Raw genomic sequence first — 21,239 nt, forward strand, 5'->3', positions numbered from 1 at the left:
GTCCAGAAGCAACTCTCCAAAGAGCCCCTGGAGAGCCAACCTGAAACACAAACAGGTCATGGGCCAGTGATCTGCGTAGTCCCGTGCATACAGACTGTGCTTGGTTTAATGATCTCCTTTGCTCTTTTAAAATTCTTCACTCTTGTTCCACAGCGGTGCCAGCATTTCCGTTTTGCACTGGGTCCTGCAAGTCCTAGTGGGTAGGGGGGTTATGTATATCATGACAAGAGAGTGCAAAACTGGATTACAACAGTCAAGCTAGATAAGAACTGTTTTGTTCTTCACCCTGAGACTGCCTTGTGGGGTGCAAGAGGAAAACAAGATGGAGAAATAGAGAAACTGAGCTGTTTTCCTCACACAGGCTTTCAGCTTAAAAAAGGCTTGAATTCTAAATCAAATTCAGGGTTTTGATTAAAATCTAATTTTTGATTAAGATAGTATTTGCAACTGAAAGTGGCCATAGTTTTATTTAGGAACTAAAGGTGAACAGAAAAATTCTGATACTGAATTACCTCCTACCATAAAAAAAGCAAACTAGGATTATTTAATGAAATAGTACAAATACAACAGTTGAAGGGCTTTGTAGTGGGTATAGATTTGAATCCTTCCAATTGACCCAGAAAGTATTTTCATTAGTAGAAGTTGCGTTTAAAAATAGATGGGGAAACTTTCTGGAACAGAACTGTATTTCCTTGAGATAACTGAGGAAGGGGTTAAGGTGATTACCTAGGTGAAGGCTGGAAATTTACTGTCATTATTTCACTGGTAGCTGTTGTGTTATGAAGTTCAGTCCTCTCAGAACAGATTCTGAAACAGCTAAAAAGGCACATCATCTCAGGAAGTCAAAATTATATCCTAAAATGAGGTTCTGGGATTAAAATATGGCATTATTAGTATTACTGCATACCTTTATTTAGCTGCAGTCCGAATAATAATATGTATGCTCTTGCTTTGGAATCAGAACCTGAATTCTAAGTCAGTGCCCCACCAAGGACAGCGGAACCTGGTGGGCTGCCAACTATGGGGTTGCACAGAGTCGGACATGACTTAAGTGACTTAGCAGCAGCAGCAGCCCCATAAGCAGTTCTTTGATTGTGGTCAATAACTTTCTGTGGGCTCTCTTGATGGCTCAGTGGGTAAAGAGTCTTCCTGTAACGCAGGAGACACAGGAGATTTGGGTTCCATCCCTGGGTCAGGAAGATCCCTGAAGGGGGAAATGGTAACCCACTCCAGTATTCTCGCCTGAAAAATACCATGGACAGAGGAGCATGGTGGGTTACAGTCCATGGGGTCACAAAGAGTCAGACACACTGAGGCACTAAGTTCACACACACACCATGACATGTATAAAAAAACAAAATTAAAAACTTTCTGTTCAGACCCAGGGGTTCTGAAATACTAAATATAAGTATTAAGTTGCTAACAGACTTAGCTGTCTAAGAGAGAGCATGATAATATCAATGAAAAAATTTTCATTCACCCTCTAGTAACATAGTAGGGGAAAAAAGTCTGCCAATAAAACAAGGGGGACGTTCCCAGAGAACTTTAAGTATCCCCTTTGCACGTGGCATCAGATTAGTGACATACTTAACCCTTGGGTATTCTCGTGTGTTACTAATCTAGCCCCATACCTTATAAAAACAGTATCTGTGAAAAAAGAGAAAAGACAATTAGTATTGATAACTATTGTAACTTACTCTTCTGCTACTTATACCTGGACTTAAACTATGTTCTTCTGAAAATTGCTCTATTAATCATCTAGGATATTCATTAATTACAGTTATAGACTTAGCATGGTTATTTCAGAAACCAACTGTGGCAGAGACTGCCTGGCTGTTCATCAAACCAATTTCTTTTTCTTTATGGGCTAGACTCCATTTCATGGGCTGCCTTGTAGTTTGGTGGTTTTGGAGTATTCTAGCCAGCGGAATGTGAATGGAAGTGAAATGCACAAAACTTCTCTTGAGTGATCCTCCATGTTTTGCCCCTTTTAGCCAGCTTGATGTCATGATTACGTGTTGAACATGTCATAATTCAAACATGGAAGAAACTTTATTCTTATAAATGCTTGCCCGCCATTCTGAAACTTTACATGAATGAGAAATACATTTCTACTGCTGTGTGCAGGACAGATTTTCACGTTTGTTTGTTTTACCAGTTAGTGTTAACACATATATTTATGTTTATGGTAAAGGAATTTTAGCTTGCTGATCACTCATTATGTTTTAGATGCCATCTAATATTTCATCACATTGAATTCTCATAATAAGCTGTTGAAGTAGTTGTAACCATCGTTGCACAAATGAGGAAATTAAGGCTTAGAAGAGTTCAGAAACTTGCCTGAGATCTAAACTCTGCAGAGAGAGGATGTGAACTCAAATTTCCAAGGCTGCAATGTGTGTTCATGATCTTTCCAATAAGCCATCCCAAGAGAAGAGTACAGTATAAACTACACACAGGACACAGCTTTATTTGTCCATTCACTCATTTGTCCGTCAAACATATTTTGTGCATTCTGTGTGTCATGTTCTATTCTAGATACTGGAGACAAGATATCTTTGTCATTAAAGCACAGAAACAGTAGCTTAACTTTTTTAACTTGATGTCCTGTAATTCTAAATGTGCCTTCTAGTGTAAATTACTCCCAAGCAACGGTTGGAGGAAGGCATGGCAATCCACTCCACTATTCTTGCCTGGAGAATCCCCATGGACAGAGGAGCCTGGCGGGCTGCCATCCATGAGATCGCAAAGAGTCGGACAAGACTGAGAGACTAAGCACAAGCAATGGTATACGTACTAACAAATAGCTCTCAGTATCTAATGTACTCATTGATAGTCAAGAAGAGTAAATATTTTTCTTAAGATATATAAATAACTAGTACTGAGAGATATTAGTCTTAAGAATTTCTGGTTTAGTAAAGAATGAGGGTATGTCTCTAAAATTTAGGAGGGATTTTCCCATGGATAAAAATACTCCTGTTGCCCATATTATTGGAAAGTGATGACAGTGAAGAGGAGAAATTTAGAATACACTCTATATGGAGTACCATCATCTCACAATCAGCAGATTCTCCAAAACTCATGATGGCACAATCTAAGAGAAAGAACAATGCTACTTAAAGTAAATAACAGTGCTATAATAAATTCTTATGTAATAAAAGCTGACATGCTTTTATTACAGAAGTGGATGAAACTACCATAGTAGAACAAAACACAGAAGAAATAAAACTACAATTTTTAAATACTTGAAGCCTAGAGTACATAATCCATGGCAGTCTATACAATATTTACTTTTAGGTTGTAATCCGGTTAAGATTTAACCCAATCTGAAGAGACTGAGAAAAAATTTGAGCCAGTATGGCTAGCTTCCCTCATAGCTCAGTTGGTAAAGAATCTGCCTGCAATGCAGGAGACCTGGGTTCGATTCCCTGGGTTGGGAAGATTCCCCTGGCGAAGGAACTGGCAACCCACTCCAGTATTCTTGCCTAGAGAATCCCCATGGACAGAGGAGGCTGGCAGGCTACAGTCCATGGGGTCGCAAGAGTCCGACACGACTTAGCGATTAAACCACCACCATGGCTCATAAGACAAATTTGATTCTCAGAAATACGTTGATGTTAAAATTGGAAATAAAATTGCAGTTGATCAGAGACATCTGGCAATTCAGAATATCACAAGTCTCAGAGTTAAGTATTTAAGAGAGCTTTCAAAACACTCTTTATAACTCTGGTGTCATAGGGACTATTTTCTTAAAAATAAAAAGTGACTTGGGTTATTATAGAATAAAAATCTGACTCATTTTTGTTAATCTCAAGCAAGAAATTTTTAATGAAATCACTTTACCAGTAGGGACTGTTAGAGGTCTGATAATTATGGCAATAAATTATATACTTTTTATACACAGATAAGCTGAATAGAGAGGCTTCCCAGGTGGCTCAGTGGTAAAGAATCTGCCTGCCAAGGCAGGAGATGCAATTTTGAGACTCAGGTTCCATCCCTGAGTCAGGAAGTTCCCCTGGAGAAGAAAATGGCAACCCAGTATTCTTGCCTGGAAAATTTCATGGACAGAGGAGCCTAAAGGATAGAGTGTATATTTATTAATCAGTTCATGATGTGCTGGGAAATATGGGAAAAGGAGAAAGGCAGCAATTGAGGACTTTTACTCTTGAGTAGACTGTACATCTTAAAAAAGCATGTTTTATTCTGAAACTGTCAAGTGTAGTGTTTCCTTTGCAAATGGAGAAAATTGATCTTAAAAGCCCTTTCTTTCCTTATTAGGTTAGGTTCCATACTCCTGTCCACGATCCCAATAGATGTGCCTTTCACAACAGATGTCGACACAGATGTATAAATACAACTCCCTATGTAAATACCAGGGGTATAGTGTAAAAGAATGATTACCATCCCAGTGCTGTCAGGAAATGGAAAAAGCACAGTAGTAAGTGCCCTTCAGAAGCAGTAAGTCTTCTACAGAAAGAGCCCAAAAGCACTACCAAGAATCTTGCATTGGAAGAAATAGCAGGTACATCAACAAGGATAGCGTCACATGGTGAAATAATATGATTTTTTCAAAGTGTTCTAGAAGCAACAATATGTGGCGTCAGAAAGAGTAAACTTTCATAACTTTCTGGAGTATGATGTATGGTTAAAAAAAAAAAAAGGCCATTTTGTGAAGGAAAAAAAAAAAAAACCCAAACAAAACTATCTCCTTTGTAAACATTCTCAGAAGCCATGAACTTCAAAAGAAAGCAATGCTTTCTTCGTAGTGAATGCAATACATCATGGCCTCCTCAAAGTCAATGAAAACTATATACTATCTCTAAAAAATGTGAAATTTTAAGGTTGAATCCTAGCTACTGCAAGGTGTACACTATGTGTGGTGGTTACTGCTTACAGGAAGCGCTGGGATGGCTCTTTCGAGAGAGGTGTTCTAGGACTGGACGGTAAGGTCTCCCGCTCTGTACTGACCCCAGAGGTGCAGAGGGGTGGGGTCGCTACTCGCCTAGCTGCTAGTTTTCGGGGGCGCGCCCCTACAGGGAACCGCCCATCTCGGGGGCCTCAGGTCCCGGCCCTCTAGCTCCCGGCCTGACCTCCCCCAAGCTGCGGCGGGCGGGAGGAGAAGCCCCGGGCTCGGCTGCTAGCGGAGAGCAGAAGAGCCTCCCCTCCCGGGCCTCGGGTGCCTGCCGCACGCCACGAGGGCGCGGGGGAAACCCACAACTTCCCGCCTAGGAACGACGCCCCGCTCCTGGCTCCGGCTGGGGGGTGTTCTCGCGAGAGGAGAGGGGGCGCTGGCCGCCGCGGGCTCGGGGGCTCGGGGAAGCCCGCGGACGGGGGCCCACGGGGAGGGGGCAGAGGCGGCGGGCCGGCTGGGGACGCGGGGAAGCCGCTCCCGCCAGTCGCCGAGCGCCAGCCCCTGACGTCAGGAGTTTTCCTCAAAGTCAACAACAAGCCCCGCGGCGGCGGCGAGAGCTGATCGCGGCCGCCCCAGCGGGAGGAGGGGGCGGGGAGGCGGCGGCGGCCCCCCCCCCCACCCCCCCGCAGCGGGGCGCGGCCCTAGAGGAGGCCGCAGACCCCCGAACCGCGCCGGGCCGCCAGGCCCTCTCAGAGCCTCCGCCCGCCGCCGCCTCGCCTCGCCCGCGCGACCCGGCCCCCGCCCGAGCGGAGTTTTCTGGTGATGAATTGAATTTGTAGCCGAGATCCGATTCCCACGTAGAGTCTCCGCCCCCTCCCCCCCCGCCGCCTCCCTCCTCCCGCCGCCGCCGCCGCCGCCGCCGCCGCCGCCGCCGCCTCCCGCTCCAGCTCCGCGGCCCGGCCGGCTCCCTCCCTCCCTCCCCTGCAGCCCGCCGCCTGCCCTCCCGCCGGCCACACCGGGCTCCAGGGGGGCCAGAGGCTCTGCGGGGTGGGGGGAGGACAGGAGGGGAGGAGGAGGGAGGGGGACCCCCGAGTCGCCCCCTCTCCTCCCCCCGCCCCCCGGCTGCATCCTCCGCCGCCGCCCGAGCAGCTGCGGGGCCGCCGCCGCCGCCTTTGCAGGTAACAGCCACCGCCCCCCCCCCCCCAACTCTCGCCCTCTCCCCGCCGCGCCTGCACTCCCCCCGGGGCCCCCCTCGGGCGCGGGTGGTGGTGGGTGAATGAGGTGGGGGTGTCCGGCTTGTCACCGCGCCGGGGGCGTGGGCGTGGGGCTGGATCGCCGGGGGCTGGGGTGAGGGATGCGGGTGCGGAGGCCGGGGATGCCCGGCGCGGGCGGACCGCACCCCTCACTTTGCGGGGGAAGCCGGGGCGGCGGTGCGCGGGGGCCGGGGAGGGTGTTCCCGGCCTAGCGGTGCGGTCCGGGTCTGGGCCGCCCTGGCCCGGCGCCTCCGGTCTCGCTCGCTCTGCGCCACTCTCGCTCCCGCCCCTCACCCTCCCCGCCGGCCGGCGGCGTGGGGAGGGGGCCCGGCTCGGCCTGGGGGTGGCGGCGGGGTTATGTAACGCGGGGAGCGCCGGTGTCAGGGCGTTTGGGTGGGGGAGGGGGCTGTCTGCGCGTGGGTGGGGGAAGGCAGGGATGCGACGGCTCCCCGGGGTCTTGTTCTCCACCCCACCCCCCCGCCGCCGCTGCCGCCAGCGCACAGGAAGAGACGGCACTGGTGGGGTGGGGGGTGTGTGGGAGTGGGGAACGTGCTTGTCTGTGTTTTTAATAGTAGTGGGTTTTGATCCGCTCGGGAGTTGTGTGCTAAGAATAGAAATGTGCGGAAGATGCTGGCTTTGGCGGATCCAGTGATGCTGTCGCTGCTGGCGGCGGCGGCGGCGGCTCTGGCTGCAAGTAAACAAACCAGCCTCTTCCTCGTCCACCTCCTCCTCCTGCGCATCGGTCTGCATCAGCCATGATGCTGGTGGGGCCGTTCTGAGCCCAGAGTTGAAGCCGAGCCGGTTGCTGTGTGCACCCAGACTCCTAGGCGGGGTCACCCCTTGTTTGGGATTTCCCGGGATTCTGCAGTTAGGCTCGATTGAATTTCTTTGGGGCCAGGTTTTCGATACCGGTATTTACTGTTTATCTTCTGAAAGCAGAGGAAATGCTTACCCATAAGTCAAGGCTGGGATACTCACGTTACTTCCATCAAAATAATGTTATGAAAGTGACACCAACACGTTCCACCAGTGTGGTAATTGATCGAAAGCCCAGTAGTTTGTACTTGATAAACGTTTCCAAATAGAAATTCAACAGTGAAACCTATGTATCTATAATAATTACTCGTGTTGATAAAACGTTCACTTTTTTAGTTCATCGTGACGCTGAAGAATGTGAAATAATGACTTTTTTTTGTAGTTAATACGTTGTCAGCTGCCTGACATCAATTTAGATGTATGTTTCATCTTTGGTAAAGTATGGTCTTACAATATCTTTCAGTGCACTAGAAATCATTAAACAACTGTTGGGCTTTGGTTTTGGTGAAAAGTCATTAAATTAGGTTATAGATTGTTGGAAAACAGTTGAAAAAGCCAAAGGAGAAAGAATCCTATAAAGATGGTTTAGGAAACTCTGTCTTCAGAACTTGTTATTGTGAAATATGTATAAATGAATAAGAATATTCCAGGAGGTAGATATTCCAGGAGGTAGTTGTCTAAAACGTGAAGACAACGTTTATTGGCGTATCTACTTACTAGTATTACTAGTTTTCCAAGGTATACGACAGAATGCACAATTATTTGTAAGGTATATGTCGGGACTGTAGATTTTTTTTCTTTTGCACATACATAATCTAGACTTTGAAAGTTTACTAGTGAGACTGTATTTGACGGTCTGCTTTTTGTTTTTTTCACTAAAGTTTACCCCACTATCTTTGGTTAGTTTGAGCTTTTAATTTTATAGTGAAGAAAGTGCATATATCACATGACTGAGACAACATTGGAAGTTAGAGACCAATAAAGAGTTTAGTTTTGTGTTTGTATTGTGTATTTGCAGTATATAGTATGTTTTCATAGAGTGTTTAAAAACTAATATCGTGTCTAAAGTCATTCTGCAAAAAAATTTATGAAACTATTATTTGTATTCATCTTGTCCCATACTCCTAGCCTTTCTGTAATGATTAATGAATTGTTTTCCAACTTAAAATTAATTTTTACTTTGACTCTTGAAGTTGTGTGTTTAAAATTATTACTTTGGATGTTTTTGTTTATGTAACTTTAATGGCTGTAAAGTATTTTAAATAAGATTTCTTTCATTCATTCATTGAACAAGTACTGGAGTGTTGGCTGTGTGGTAGGGACTGATTTGATCGAAAACTTTTACTATTTACATTTCATCCAGAAGATCACTACTATTAGTGAATTTGTTTTCAGAATCACTGCAAATCTAAACATGTTTTGGCTAAACGTATGGAACAAATGTACTTAGTATAGAGTCTTGTGCAAAGTAAGGATTTAAGGTTTTTTAAATTCTAGCTCTCTAAACATGAGACCTTCTTACAAAAAACTCAATGGAAACTTTCAACTATTTAGGTTTCTTTAGAAAGAGGAACTGGTTTTACAAATTGATTTTGTGGAAGTTTAGAATTTACTTAAACTTTGCATAGTTTATGAAAAGATGGTTAGACTTTGTTGTTACAGCTTTCAGTACTAGACTTCACCCTTGTGAAGATAAGGCAGTTATTGTTAATGATGTGTTAATTGGATTTTTTAGCATGATTTGATAGGATCTAGTCTTTATACTGTGATTAAGTTTCAAGCACTAAAAAATACTTAATTTAGAACCATTAGCTTTGAATATCGTAAAATGCAGGGCATTTCATATTGACCAAATCTATCCTGTAGTTTGACTTGGTTTTTATTTTTAATATAAAATATAATTAATGCACATGATTAATTTTTGTAGATTTGTATTTATTTAAATTACTTAAAATTTCTGTTTTCCCCTCTGGGTTTTAGAGTGTGCATCAGTGTTCTAAATCTTGGTTTCATACAGCTTGTAGTTTCCTGTAGTTTCCTTAATCGTTTTATGATAACTTAAATATTTCATCATGGTCTTTTACGTGTGATAAGAGCTGGATTCAGTTTAGAGTTAACAGGAGCCAGTGCCTGATGAACGCTTGCATGTTCCAGGCACTGTTTTATGTGCTTAACATGTATAAATGCATTTAATCATCATAATAGCCTGTTACACTTCTGAAAGAGATTTTCATAGGAGAAAACACCTTTCTCGCATTGTGAAATTTTTGTTTCATTTGAACCTTCTTAGTTTTAAAACACATCTTTTAGTGTTTTCCTAACCTGTTTATATCTATTATTAGAGTTCACAGTGACAATGCTAAATTTCACTAATGTAGTACAATAAAATTTACACAGAAATCAAGACAATATGATTTGATTATCATTTTATATCAAGTCATATGTAAAAAAGCTATATTGACTGATCCACAACATTTTTTTTTCATTTTTTTCAAATGCCAAATTACATGTTTCAGGTGTTTACATGTTTTATTCTAAGCACTATAGTCTTTGAACATGTTAGATGTAAACATTTCCTTTACCAGAAAATCTTCAAATAATAGTCAGTATGTAAATTAATTTATGCTTCTTGACCTGTAGATTTCATAGTTTTTTTTCTTTTCAATTCTCTGGTTATATTTATTTATCACCAGTTACAGATATTTCACATTTATATATGGGTATATGTTGCTAATATTCAGAAGGAAAAGTAAAAAAATACTGGAAGAAATCACTTAGAGATTTTCAAATGAGAATTTTTCTTTATATTAATTGAAAAAGTCTCTGACTATATTTGGGAGTCTAGGGGATGAGAGGGGGAGAAAGATATTTTTGCCAGTATTGGCATTTAGTCCAAATTTTTGTCTGAGTGAACTTGATGTTTGAATGTTTTATTAACCTTTTGAGGACTGGAAGTGTGTATAATCAGGATACTGTCACCTAAGATGGCATCTATAAGTGAAATAGGTACTAAGTAGTTTTGAACTTGAAGAACTATAAATAAGAGCTATTTACAGTTCATCTAGTGCTACACTTTTGTTTTTATGGCTAAGGAAACTGAGGCACAGAGAATTAAAGGACCTTACACAGCATCACTCTGGGTGGGGCAGAGTTGGGAACAGGGACCCAAGTTTCCTACCCTGCCCTGTGCTCTTTCTAATGCACCACTGAGATGAACTTTGTTACAGAATTCCATACCTACTGCTTAATTCTCAGTTTAATCAGGAGTAAAATCTGTCAGGCTGATTAATGGCATTTGTGTGTGTGTGTGTGTGTGTGTGGGTGCTTTTTGTTTTATAATCAGGAAGGTTCCCAAGTCAGAGTTAGGAAGGATTTTACGTGTATATTAAAAAAATATGGCCAACCATGCAACTGAGATTCTTTTAGTAACAACCTTCATCCTGTCCATTGGTCATTATGTAAGTGCTTTCATCTAGAGACAAGCCACATTTTATATTAAAAATGTAGGGGTGAATTTGTCAGTAGCTTGTTCAGTGGTTTAGGAGAACCAAAGGAATCCAGTAAGCATTTTCTTAGTTGTTTCAAATTAAAATATTGACTATATTACCCAGTACAAGTTGCTGTTTTTAATTTGATTAATAATGGATATGTTGGTTGAAATGATACTCAAATGCCCTGAACAGGGATAAGAAAGAGGGCAGAAATGGTTTATGGTTTTGTATACATATTTCAAAGTTTATAAAGTTGATTATTAAGAATTGGCAATTTAAAATAACTGATATTTTGTGTGAAAGTTAGAAATCTTGCCTATGCTTATTCAGGTATTTCCCCATAGTGTGAAACAGTGAAGATATCTATATAGAAAGAGTTTAAAGAAAATCCACAGAGTATATTATAATCTGAAGAGAAGAAAGGTATCCAAAGTATATAGTTTGTACTGTTCATTTCCCTATATGGTATCTTTTTAGCAGGATAGCAACTCATAAAAGGACAGACTTTGAAAAGGAGATCAAGTTACCTTGAATTTCCTTTCCACTCCAGTATTTTTCCTTTCCCTCAAATCCTTATGAATGTTTCATGTAGTCTTATGTATTTATTACGGCATATATTAGTTTCACCTATTTCTTAGAATCAGTATATACCATAGAAGTATATTGTGGTTACCCTTGACCATCATTTGTTTTTCAAAGTAGAAACTTTCTATTGTGTTTGGACACCAATTCTTCATTAGTTTAATTTGGCTGGCATATCTAAAGTATATTAAAAATGTGGGTACAGAGCAAGTATATTCTGGATAGTATTAAGTATACCCAAATGTATAGTAGTTTTAGGGCTTCTCTGATGGCTCAGTGAGTGAAGAATCCACCTGTGATGCAGAAGACACAGGAGATGTGGGTTCGATCCTTGGATCAGGAAGATCCTCTGCAGGGAGGGAACGGGAACCCACTCCAGTATTCTTGCCTGGAGAATCCCATGCGGGCTACGGTCCATGGGGTCACAGAGAGTCCACTTGACTGAGCATGCCCAAGCTCAATAATATAGTAGTTTATAGAAGGTTGTATTACAACCTATTAACCTATGAATTTTATTCTTCATAAAGAAGAATTGCTAGGGGTGCTTTTTAACTTTATGTTAACCTACTTTTAGTCTTCTGTTATAATCTGTGATGCAGTAGTTATATTTAAATTTTAATTTATTTGAAAACATCATGTTTTATTGGACTTCTGAAATATAGAAAAAATGTTCAGAACTGTTCACAAATGTTGCACATATTTTTGAGAGTTCATATTTTGTTACTTTATAGAAAGTATACCAAACTGATAGAAGACTTGAATTGCTTCTTGTCACTTGTCATTACTTTGTTATGGTAACTGTAAAGAAATAATGTTATCATTATTGGTTGGTTATGGTCTTCTTAAGTTCAAAATTGTAGATGTGGTAACTACTGCACAGATTTGTTTTTAGAGTTAATTGAGAAAATGGATGTGAAAGCACTTTGATAAATTATTTTAGGTTTGGAAAACATTTTTAAAATATTTTGTTTAGCTTGGCCCTTGTATACTCAGTTTAGTTCTTGTCACAGAGTAGATAATCAGTACATATTTATTGACTGAATAAACATAGGGATGTGTGTTTATTATGTGTTATACACACACACACACACACACACAATTTCTTGAGTCTTTCCCAGTATTAAGGTCTTTTCCAATGAGTCAGCTCTTTGCATCAGGTGGCCAAAGTATTGGAGTTTCACCTTCAGCATCAATCCTTCCAATGATTATTAATGAATAGGGAAGAATGTTTATTATAACTTTAATTTTTTTTATGTAGGTTCTTCTATAATGTTTAAGTTCAGGGTTTTTTTTTGTTGTGGCTTCATACCATTCTGTTTGTCAACTTAGAATTTTAGTTCGCTTCATCTTAATTCGTTATCTAAAGCTGCATCTCTTTTCTTTCACTCATCCATCTATTCATTCATTTACTCCATATTTGTTAAGCATCTCTTATGTGCCAGGAAGCATCAAATTGCTTTACTAAATAATAATGCTATTGAATGAGATAAAAGATGTGAAAATGTTTTGTAAATTGTAAAATGAATTTAAAATATTATTATCAAAATCTCAGATAATTTTGTATGAAAATGCTTCTAGTGTAACTAAATGTGTAAATTTTGAATTGAATCTACCAAGAATTTTGAATGAAATTTTTCATAAGAATGGGAAAAATTAGATATGCAATATGTTTAAAAGAAAAATAAGCCAAATTTTGTTGCAATAGCTCATTGGACAGAACAGATTTCTAGAGAAGTAGTTACTGTAGGAGGAGGTGAAGTTCACTCTACCTTAGGAAACAGATTCCAAACCTAAAGTACAGCCCAGCATTTAGCAGATTAGTGTTTTTAATAACATGTAAGACTTGAGTGGGAGAGCGTGTTCGACTTGGTGCAAGAGTGTTGCCACTGCAGGAAAAGTAAATCAAAGACTATGGTTAACTGCATGAGAGTCAATGCCATTGGTTCTGCATTAAAGACAGTGTTTATTTCTAGCTTATTGATCATAATTCTAGAGTAAAATTACCTTTAAGCGACTTTTAAATTGTTTTTGAAGTATGTATCATTTTAGCCAGTAGAGACCCAGGAGCAGTTTTAAAGCTGAAAATTATGATTTTGGGTAGAACTTGGTGGTAATATTTTAAGGTGTAGTATGGATAAAGCCATGTGTGTACTGCCTGGGTTGACTGGCCCTGTTGAAGATCATAAATTTTGTCCTATTAATTTAATATACATTTAAAAAGTTTAAATATATAGGCACTGGTAAACATCTTTATTTAGAAAACTCGTTTTTGGAAGCAATTTCTTTATAAAACTAAATTCATTAATTTGGGGTTAATCTGAGTATTTCAGTCTATTTTTTTGTCCTGATGAGGCTGTGCTAGTGGAAAGTGAGTGCCTGTTTCTGTTGTCTTGATTCTCATAAAGTAGCTGTGTAATGTTGGGCAAGATGCTTTATTTGTCTTGACTTCTTTTTTCTCAGCTGTGAGATGAAGGTGCCTTCTAGCTTAGAGTCTAACAATGAAATGTACACCTAAGAAAACAGAATCAATTTTGAAAATACTTTTGTTTTTCTAGTGTTTTATGTAAGGGTATGACAATGCAGATTATTCTAATAGGAAAATATTTATGTTTATTGATGTGTTTTGTTTGTTTGTTTATTACTAAGTGTTGGTCGAGGATCTCTTTCTTTTCCAATCCCAAGGATGTTAAGATAATGAATTTTTGTTTACCCAGAGTATATAGTTTAATAGTTAGAAACCAAGGATGATTAATAGATGTGATGCCCCTTGTTATAAGTATGACCAAAGAAGGTCTAAGTGCAGTTCTTCTAAAGACATCATTAGTGTCCCTAATATTTAACTTCCTTATACAGTTGACCCTTGACCAGTGCTGGGGTGGGGGAAGCGCCCCACCCCAACCTCAGTGTCAAAAATCTGCCTACTGCTATCTCTGCCTCAAAAACAAAGGAATTGATAAATGACTCATCCAGGGGCAGGAAGCTGACAGTTTGGATAAAATAAAGACTCTTAGTTCTTTTGATTCCACATGTTTGTGATCTCTAATTGAACACAAACTTTTCCTCACACTTGGGTAACTTGAAGATCTGTAAAATGAAGATGCAAGTAGTATATTTTTTTTGGGGAAAAAAAAAATCTACATATAAGTGGACCTGCACAGTTCAAACCCATGTTGTTCAAGGATTAATTGTAATTATTTATGTTGTATAAGGAGTTAACCCTTTCAGTTATCTAGCTCCATATTAAGTAGCCAGCTGATCATGTTGCGTTCTTAAGGAAGTTACGGAAATCAAATTAAAATGATGTTTTGATTCTTTACCGAAAGCTTTTTTGTTTTTTTTACCTGTTTTTAATGGTGAAATCAGTCTTGTCTTGAATTATGTGGTCATTTCCTATGGCTGTTTGTCACAGTGTGTTCCCTTGGATTTCAATGAATGTTACTAAGGAAAAAAAAAAAAAAAGCCTTGTGTGTTCAAATAAGTTTAGGATTTGCTGAGATAAATAAGATTATACATGATGTATTTTATACCTTTAATATGGTAATAGTGATGTTTCAAGAGAATGACATGGTTTATAGAATTTCCCAAACTTGTTTGACCAAATAAAAATTTTTTTTCTTCTTTTAACCCTCTTTTTCTTCTTATTTTTCTGGAATTTCCCTTTTATTCTGTCAGACATGTTTTGGAAAAATACACCAAGATTCTAATATTCCTTTTGACTCTGTGCAGTAGTTAGACTGGAATGATTTTGAGGACAGTCTTGGTCCAGCCTGACATGACAGAGGTGGTCTTCTTTTCAGCCATACAAACTTTGTCAGGCTGTCTTGAGAGAATGGTAGTCTTAATTCCTGACTGCTAGATGATTAGGCTCTGTACTTAATGTGCATTGGAAAAAGAACTATAATTCATTTCAGTACTAGCTAGGAAGTCTAACCTTGAACTTATTCCTATGCACTATTTATCAAAGTCATATTTGAGAAAATATTGGGTTGATCAGAAAGTTTGTTTGGGTTTTTCCCTAAGATGTTACAGAAAAACTCAAACTTTTTGGCCAGTCCAATAGTATAATTCTATATACTCCATCCATTTTTTCTGGTTATCTAAAATGTATACCTTGGTTCCTGTATCATGTTTCTTGGTCCCTTTTTGTGGAGCTGCTTTAACTCAATTATATCTTGACATTTTTCCTTTTAGATTGAGAGAGACAAGAACTAGCCTGTAAAACTCATTGCTGTATGTATGTGAGGATATTTTTGAGGACTTTTTGTTTATTACACTACAAGGTCTCTTATAAAGATCCACGGGTTAAATTTCAGATTTTTGTCCCAGGAAAAATTTTCTTCTGAACAACGTTTTTTCTTTTAAAAAATATTTATGGATACTGTAAATAATGAAACTGATTTTATTTCCTTATTTGCATTGCTTCCTGAAAGCTTCATGTTAAATTTGTGGTCCATCTTTCACAAATATGTAGATTTTTACTCTGGTGGCTTTTTATCTTTGCTAAAGTCAAAGAATGTGGGCTTCAGAATCAGATTGCGTTCAGCTCTTGGTGCCACCATTCACGAATTGTATTTAAATCTGGGAATCAGCTTAATCTCTGTAAGCCTCAATTTCCCCATCTGCGAAATGTAATCGTGCCCTCATAGGGTTGTCGTGAAGATTACCAGAGAATAATTGATATTACAATTCTCGACATGTCTTTAATACTCCATACCTTTTCCCACTTTCATCTTCCCTATGTTTCAATTCACCTACTTTAAAAAATAATTGATTTTACAATATTTATAATATTTTATTTCTTGTAATCTACCTAAGATATTTCTTGGAACAAGGCAGAGTAAGCATACATAAATGTTGGTTTCTTAGCACATTGTTTTTTACATAAAATCTAGCAATTAAAAACTTTCACAATTGCTTTGCCATAACTATTTCAAAATTTACTGAGATTTTGAAACTAAACGTACGTGAAGATTTACTTTTAGCTTGTCTCACTTTCATTTTCTTCCCCTTTCACCTCAAACACCCATCATCAAGTCAATTTTCTGTACTCTGAGTAGATATGACAGTGGTTAAGACATTTTTTTTTTGTTGAAACCTCTTAGGTTAAAAGTTTCACTATCATTTGAAATCTGTCACAAGACCAGAGAAGTGCATTCATTGTAAAACTACTTAATAAATAGGTTCCGCAGTTTGAAGAGCTAGACTTTTATGTGAGGTCAGGTCAGTTGAAGACATTTACAAAGAATTAGTTGTTTGTTATTGCTATGTGAGTTGCAAGAATGGAAAAAAAAGAAATTCTTTCTTCAATACTTCCTTCCAGGCTGAGTCATCACTAGAGAGTGGGAAGGGCAGCAGCAGCAGCAGAGAATCCAAACCCCAAAGCTGGTATCACAAAGTACCATTTCTCCAAGTTGGGGGCTCAGCGGGGAGCCATCATGAGCGATGTTACCATTGTGAAAGAAGGTTGGGTTCAGAAGAGGGGTAAGTGTTCAACGGAACTGAAAACAATATGGTTGGTAAGTGTGCTAACACTTAGTTGTGTCCTGGAAGTCACTATCTTTTTTTTCTAATGATGGAAACAAAGTAAACGGTGGCATACTATGTCCACTAACATAGAAACGATATTTAACTTGTGTTAGGAGTTTGCTTGTTATTTCGGAATTCTTTGTAATACTTGATTTTGATCATTTATAATCAAGTTATGAAGGTTTGGCTTATCTGGTATGTTGTGTGCATGTATGTTACAGAAAGTTTGTGTTGTGTTTTTCTGTGTTGTCCACAGATTCTACAATCCAGAGAGATGTCTTTAGATGTCTAGAAAAATGTCTAACTTGTATTAAAGACATGTAAATAAAAATACCCAGTTATATTAAGCCATTTTTGGGTGGTGGCAGGGAATAGGATTAAAGTAGTAAAGAGGCAGGATTCTCTCACAAACTCTGGATTCAGTAATCCTATAGTTAGATAAGTAAAGTCCTAAAGTAAAAGACCTGGTGAGGAAAGGGAATGTGTATGTGTGCCCACGCATGTATGTTTAATTTTGTATTTTAATTTTTCATGACCCACTTGTATTATTTTTTATTCACTCCTATTTTAGGTAAATAATTCAAATGCATTATTATTGCTTTTTAATACTAAAAAAAGCCTCTTGAATGTAAAGCTTAGTTTATCCTCCATGAGATCACCTACTAATGAGGTTAATGTGCTTATTTTGAAATCTAGACTAGAGTTTAGACTAGTTGCCAGGCAACTACTGTTTATCCACATGGCCAAATTCAGTAGGATGAAGATGGCTCCATTTTCAGAGCTTTAACTTCTTGTATATCTGTTTTCTAGTTAAAAGTTTCCTCTTAATAATTTTGTAATTTTAAATATTCTTTGAAGCTTTGTAGTTACTATTTAAGGCTCAAAAGATGTTGTCAGTAGTTAAATATGATTACATATTAATGAGTTTTTAAAAAATAAGCCTTACTGAGTTGTAATTTATGTACAATTAAACTTCACCTGTTTTAAGTGATAAATTTTGCTAAATTTATACACTAGTGTAACAAATGTTACAACCATGATGCAGAACATTTGTATTATCCCAGAAAGTTCCCTCATTCCCCTATGCAGTCAGTCCTCGTCCTTGAACCCTGGCAACCACTGATTTGCTGTTACTGTAATTCTGCTTTTCTAGAATTTCATATAAGTAGAATCATACAATGTGTAGTCCTTTGGGTCTGGTTACTTTTACATAGTCTAATACTTTAAAGATCCATCTGTGTTGCTGTGTATATCATTAGTTTATTCCTTTTTGTTGTTGAGTAGTATATCACCATCTAGACATACCACAGTTTTTCTGTTTCCCGGTTGGTGGGTTGTTTCTAGTCTTTGGCTGTTATGAATAAAGCTGCTGTGATCATTTGAGTACATGTCTATGTGTGATGTGTTTTCATTTTTCTTGAGTATTAAGAATGAGATTGCAGAGTCATATGGTAAGTATATGTTTAACTTTTTACAAACTGTTTCCCAAAGTGGTTATTTGTATTGTTAAAGTTTAATTTTTCCCATGTTATTCTCATAGTATAAATTTGGAAAGCATTTTCATATTTCAGTGCTGTATGAAAATTTTAAAAAATTTTTTTAACTTGTCTGTTACATTTATATATTTTTTCCTACTTTTTTTTTGGGGGGGATGGCAAATTAGTTAAACCTTTTGGGGTTTTATTTTATTAATCTCAAATATCTGCTCTCACAAGATAGTTGTGAGGGTTACGTGAGATAGTGGATGTGGATGTGTTCTGACAATTCTTAAGGTATTACTATCACTGTGTTTTATCAAGGTATTAGGAGTGGTTCTTGAGTCTTATTTAATTGTGTCTTGTCTGAAATACTAAAATTAGGTTTGGTATGTTGTGCATGGCGTACAGAATAAAGAAAAAATGAAAGTGAATTCTCAGTGTTTTTCCTGTATTGTTTAGTGAATACGATTGTAATGAGTGTGTGTGTGTGTGTTTATTTTGGGAAATAATGGTCATATAAACAAGAATTTGAGGTACACAAGGTATAGAATGAAAAGTAACTCTGCCTCTTCCAACTAGTTTCTTGCTTTAGAGAGAACTTTTTTATTTTTAATTCTGCTGATTATTACCCCAGTTTTATATATAATATGCTAAACCTTACTTTTGATGAATCTTAAGTAATCTAGTGTACCTTCATTGAGAAAAATAAAAAATTTTAACTTTTAATACCTATTTTCTCCCTTCCTCCACTTATTTATTTTTTGGTGTTTGTGGTTAAACTTCTAGCTTTTGTACTACTAATTCTAGAAAGTTTTTAGACATTGGACTCTTAAGCTTGCCACTTTATAAGCTGAGAAAAAGTGATACCCCTCCCAATCTTTTCCTTTGAATTCCACATTCCCTTCCCGTTTTATGTCAACTGTAATATTGACTTTATAATTTTAAGGCTTATAATAGTTGCTGCTTCTAAAAAGCAGTAATCTGTACTATGATTATGTATTTATTACTCACTGCTAAACAAAGTAGTATGATGGGATTCTTAGAGAAGAGGTGGGTTTTTGTACTCTTTTGATATTCAATATCATCCCATACTTTAGTTTGGCTTCTAGTATGGCATATCACTTTTTTCTGGATTTTCCCCCTGTTGGTAGAAGAGCCTTCTTCATCATATCACTTGGTTATCTAGCTTTTTAATCATACTATTTGTGGAAGTTCTGAGATAAACTGACTTTTATGAGAATGATGCTTAGCTAGTGTCTCATTATTTAATTGCATTCTTGGATAAGTTCTTTGCTTGCTTAGCTCTCATGTCTTTCCTCTTTTTGTTTTGGATTTATTTTCAGTTTTCTGGAGTATTTTCTGAAGTCACTTTTTCAGAAAGAATGTGTGTGGGTGCTTGTCAACACCATGTTTGAAAAATCCTTTTCACTTTTGCACCTGTACATGCCTTGGCTGGGTGTAAAACCAGGTTTAAAATAATTTTTCTTCAGCATTTTGAAGGTTGCAGTTCATTACCTTTTAGTAATGTTTTACTGATAAGAGATTTGATGCTACTATAGAATAGTATTTTTGTAGGTAACCTGATTTGTATTTTGGAAGCTTTTTGTGTTGATGCCTTTTTATCCTTGGCATTATAAAATTTGAAGAGGATGAGTTATAGTCCTTTTAAATTTTTTCTGTAAAGCATTTGTTAGACCCTTTGAAAATGTGAGCTGTGTCTTTAGTTCTGAGAAATCTTTTGTATTTCTTTCATTATTTTTCCCTTCTATGTTCTCTGTGTTCTTTCCACATTGTTTTCCCTAGAGCTTCTATATACCAAAGTCCGTTTTAAAGTTTTTCTTTTGTTTTACATCTCTTTGGCTTTTTTGTCTATTTGTTCTGAGAGATTTCCTTGACTGTTTCATAACCTTTATTGAATTACTTATCTCAGCTCAAGTTCAAGTTCAGTCCTCCAACTCTTTGCGACCCCATGGACTGCAGCACATCAGGCCTTCCTGTCCATCACCAACTCGCGGAGTTTGCTCAAACATGTCCATTGAGTTGGTGATGCCATCCAGCCATCTCATCCTCTGTCATCCCCTTCTCCCACCTTCAATCTTTCCCAGCATCAGGGTCTTTTCAAATGAGTCAGTTCTTCGCATCAGGTGGTCAAAGTTATTGGAGTTTCAGCTTCAGCATCAGTCCTTCTGATGAATATTCAGGATTGATTTCCTTTAGGATGGACTGGTTGGATCTCCTTGCAGTCCAGGGGACTCTCAAGAGTCTTCTCCAACACCACAGTTCAAAAGCGTCAATTCTTCAGTGCTCAGCTTGCTTTATAGTCCAAGTCAGCTACTACTTTATATTTCTGGGGATTTCATCTCATTCATGGTCACTTGCTCTTATTTATATATATATATATAAAATGCAATTTTAATCTTAGGACACTAAGGTTTTAAATTTTTTCTCCTCATCAAATAACTCTTCCAATTTGTTTATTCTGGTTCTTTTTGATGGTGGTAGTTGTTTCTTCAGGTGTCTGGTCATCCTTATTTGTCTGTGTATACTTCTGAATGAAAGACCAGAATTACAGATAGTGCCCTCTCTTTTTACACAGTGGAGATTAGTAATGTTGGTGTTTAACTGTGCTCTTAAAAGGTTTAGTTGAAACATTAGAAAAAAACCAAATTAGGCATACTTTTCTTCCACCCTTAATTTATTCATTTAGACATTTTCAGTGTTATCTTAATGTTTTTAGTCAGGCAGATGTCATATAGTCTGTTGTTGTTTGGCTATATTTTGGTTCAAAGAATTTATTCTAAAGGATTGTTATGATTTGCTGCTTGCTTATTACCCTGGGTAGATTATTATCACCTGAACTTTGGTGTACTCATTTGAAAATAAATATAATATCTGCCTTCTTTACCTTACAGTGTGATTGTAAGCATTACAAGATTATTTAGGGGAGTGGTTTCAGACTCAAACTATAAATAAATAAATATAGAAAAAGTTGTAATATAGTTCTTACTTTGTCAGTCCTTTTTCTCAAATTTGTATTTATGAATCAGTTATTAGCTCCTGTCCAGGTATAATCTCATTGTATTTGTACTTCTGAATGTGAATAAGCTAATAAGCTAATATTGCTCTTTAGCTAATGTCTTAGAATAGGGAAAGAAAGGCTTAAAGATAATTATTGATGTTATGTAGGATAAATGCTTTTCTGACTGTGGCTATTAGTGATATATCAGTAGTGAAAACTTTT

At 38.1% G+C, this 21,239-nt stretch overlaps 1 protein-coding gene across 5 annotated transcripts in view; it reads left to right on the plus strand.

The window, feature by feature from the left end:
• Positions 1 to 5,946: 5,946 nt before the first annotated feature.
• AKT3 (AKT serine/threonine kinase 3) overlaps positions 5,947 to 21,239 on the plus strand; it is a 279,622-nt gene continuing 264,329 nt past the window's right edge. For 3 of the 5 annotated variants that reach the window (XR_009729912.1, XM_061382509.1, XM_061382513.1), the window contains exon 1: positions 16,336 to 16,475. Coding sequence is in view for 3 of the 5 variants with exons in the window: in XM_061382509.1 (XP_061238493.1) it covers positions 16,430 to 16,475 (46 nt within the window). In the remaining 2 variants the exon portion in view is untranslated. The other 2 variants (XM_061382512.1, XM_061382510.1) reach the window with 2 other exon arrangements.

The sequence above is a fragment of the Bos javanicus genome, chromosome 16, assembly GCF_032452875.1.
Source record: "Bos javanicus breed banteng chromosome 16, ARS-OSU_banteng_1.0, whole genome shotgun sequence".
Taxonomy (NCBI): domain Eukaryota; kingdom Metazoa; phylum Chordata; class Mammalia; order Artiodactyla; family Bovidae; genus Bos; species Bos javanicus.